Source organism: Verticillium alfalfae, genomic scaffold (genome assembly GCF_000150825.1).
Source record: "Verticillium alfalfae VaMs.102 supercont1.1 genomic scaffold, whole genome shotgun sequence".
NCBI lineage: Eukaryota > Fungi > Ascomycota > Sordariomycetes > Glomerellales > Plectosphaerellaceae > Verticillium > Verticillium alfalfae.
Genome location: NW_003315038.1, coordinates 4,557,486 through 4,560,386, shown reverse-complemented (window position 1 = coordinate 4,560,386; position 2,901 = coordinate 4,557,486). Strand labels below are relative to the sequence as shown.

At 62.2% G+C, this 2,901-nt stretch overlaps 1 protein-coding gene across 1 annotated transcript; it reads right to left on the bottom strand.

Annotated features, from left to right (window-relative positions):
• Positions 1-274: 274 nt before the first annotated feature.
• On the bottom strand, positions 275-2,761 carry VDBG_01392 (conserved hypothetical protein; the record flags this gene model as incomplete). The annotated part of the gene is made up of 4 exons (XM_003009663.1): positions 275-459; positions 513-989; positions 1,683-2,014; positions 2,217-2,761. The coding sequence occupies 4 exons, from the start codon at positions 2,759-2,761 to the stop codon at positions 275-277; spliced, it is 1,539 nt and encodes a 512-aa protein (XP_003009709.1).
• Between the last annotated feature and the right edge of the window lie 140 nt (positions 2,762-2,901).

Here is a 2,901-nt window from a genome sequence, read left to right as displayed (position 1 = left end):
GATCGTGAGGACCTTGGGGAATTTTGTGATGCGGGCGGAGGCCGCGATGCGCCGCTTGGGTGCGTAGCGCGAGTCTGGCAGCGTCACGTCTTCGGGGACGTTGTCGGGGTCGAACGCAATGGCGTGCTGCAGTTTCTTGAGCTCCGCCGTCTTGGCGTGCCGGAAGCTGTCGGACGGGGACTTTTCAATCTCTTTCTTGAGCATTTCCTCGGCGTGCACGAGGCGGCACTTTTCGCACTTGAAGTCGTCAATGTACTCCGTCTTGAAGATCTCGTCAAAGCACGAGCTCAGCGTTGTCGACCTGACCTGCGGAACGCGAAGGGTCAGGGTCACAAACGTCTCGGTTTTCGGTGCCGACTTGTGGCCGCACGTCTGGCACTCGAGCTGCGACTCGTGCTGGCCCTCCATGGGGAAGCCCTCGTCCTCGTCCTGCAGCGCGTTCGGCACGACACCGTTGGTCTGTATCGTGGGTGGTGTGGGGTTGGCCGAAGAGTCGGTCCCCGTGGCGCTACCAGAGTTGTTCGGGTCTGCCGCAGCCGCCGCCGCAGCCAAGCCTTCGAGCCTCTCCTGAATAGCGACGCCGTCGACGGGCTGCGAAGCAATGGTGCCCTGGGCGACGGCGTTCCTCGCGTGGGCCCTGGCGCGCTCGCCGGCGTGGTACTCATCCTTGAGACGCTCGGCGACGATCTGCAGGAACTCCTGCGCATCCTGCTGCTGGCGACTGATGCGCTGCTTAAAGGCCTGCTCGAGGACCCTGACAAAGTCGGCGGCCGAGGTGCTCTTCTTGTAGATGGGCCTCTCGTTGAGGGCGTCGAGCATATCCTTAAGGCCCTGTGAGACGATGCCCTTTTGGAGGTTCTGGAGCTTCCACTGCGGCAGCGCCTGGCCTGCGGGCTGGACGAGATGGGCGTAAACGGCGGGGTCCTCTATGTACCGCCTGTGCGTCTCGCGGATCAGGTAGATGCGGAGGTCGCCCAGACGGCGAGGGCCTGGAGGGTCGAGTTGATGAAGCAGTCGTTGGCATAGTTGCGCAGGCCAACGACGCCTTTTTTGCGTGAAGATGATGTGGCGGCCTCGTCAATGGCAAAATTGGGAGCAAAGACGTAGACGAGAGCGATGGCGGCGAGGGAGGCGCCAGCAGCGTAGGATATGGTGGTGATCTGTTTGTCGGGCATTTTGGAAGTTGGCGGAGGCGGGCGCCCCAGAGGTGGAGGGGGAACGGGCTGTCGTCGGCGAGGGCAGGGTCACAGCCAGAGCAAGTTGAGAATGCAAGTCGGGAAGCAGAAAAGGGGGGGGGGGGAGAGCTCGGCAGGGCCGGAAGAATACTCAATGCCGATCGGAAGTATCGATCAAAGCAGAGCAGAAAGAGGTCGGCGGACTGACGTAGAGGGAAATGTCAGACTCGTCAGCAAAAGCATGCAACATGGTACCCAGGTCAAGGAAAAAAGAAATGGTCTGGCAATCTGTAGAGCGTCGTCGTCGTTGGGGCCAAGGACACCGGGCGGACAAGTCGGGGAAGTAGAGGTCCGCGGCGGGTTGGCGTGAGAGAAAGAATCTGGAGAAAAAGCCGGGGATCCGACTAAGCCGCGAGGGGGCAGGCTGACAACGGCGACAAAGAGAGACCCGAAGCAAGACGAGGCGAACGAAAGCTAGTCCCGTCTGTTCCTAGCACGAGGTCGGACCGAGAGCGATGATGACCTGGTGCCTGTTTCTCCGCACCGCCTCTTGTGGGCGTGCCTGTGCCTGTGCCTGTGCCTGTGCCTGTGCCTGACGTGGAGCAGCATCGGACAAGGGCAAATGGACAGAGACGGGGGGGGGAGGGGCGGGCGTTTGAAAGTGGCCGTCTGGTCGTTGTGGTGGAGGCTTGGAGAGCCAGGATGCCAGGATGGAAGCCTTGGGCTTGGGAGGGAAGGGATCTGGAAGAATCCGCCGCCCCACGTTTGCGTGTGCGTGCGAACTGACTGTCGGGTCTTCGGATCCGGGTGCCGACGGCTGACTCAGCAGGCCCCTTTGGCTGTAGAGGGGATTATTCGACTATCAACGCGATGAACGACAAATCTTTACGGACAGAATACTCGTTTCAATTACGATCGCATCTTTCTCGACATCTCAAAATTCGTATCCTGGCATGCTTTGACATACTTGACATGCTTGACATGTGCGGCATGCTTGGCATGCTTGACATGCCTTGATCCGCTCAGTTGGGCGCCACGTACTCATTGATTGTCGGCGCCGTGGCCAGGTCAATCTTGACCTTCCACTGGCTCGTCGCCTGACCGAAGCTCGCCTTGACCGCCTCGCTGCCGTACACGCGCATTTCCTTCTCGTACGCGTCGGTCACGCCCCGCCACTGCTCGCCGTCGCCGCGCTCCCAGGCTTCGACGAGGAGCCTGCCGAGGAGAGCGGCGTCGCGCACCGCCGTGTTCGCGCCGTTGCCGCCAGCAGGCGTCATGGCATGGATGGCATCGCCAATGACGGTCACGCGCGGCTCGTTCGTCCACGTGGGCACGCCGTTCGGGTCCGAGCACGAAATCTTCCAAAACGCCGCTTCCTGCTCGTTCATGTTGTCGAACAGGGGCTTCACGCGCTCGTGCCAGTGTGCCGTCAGCGCCTTGGCGATCCGCGCCGCCGGTGCGCCCGTGATGGTGTAGTCGTCGCTCGGCGCCTTGATGACGCCCGGCGAACCGACCATCGTCCACCCAAAGACCAGGTTCGGGTCGTGCATGTCGCCGGCGCGCACGTTGGTGATGACAAAGACCATGCCGTCGTCGGGCTGCGTCGTGTCGTCAACGAGGCGGAACACGCCCTCGCCGAGCCCCAGGAACGCCGTCGTCGGCGCCTGGCCGTGGATGCCGCGCGCGCCGAGGTCGTACACCTTGACGGCGCCGTCGGTGAGCTGCG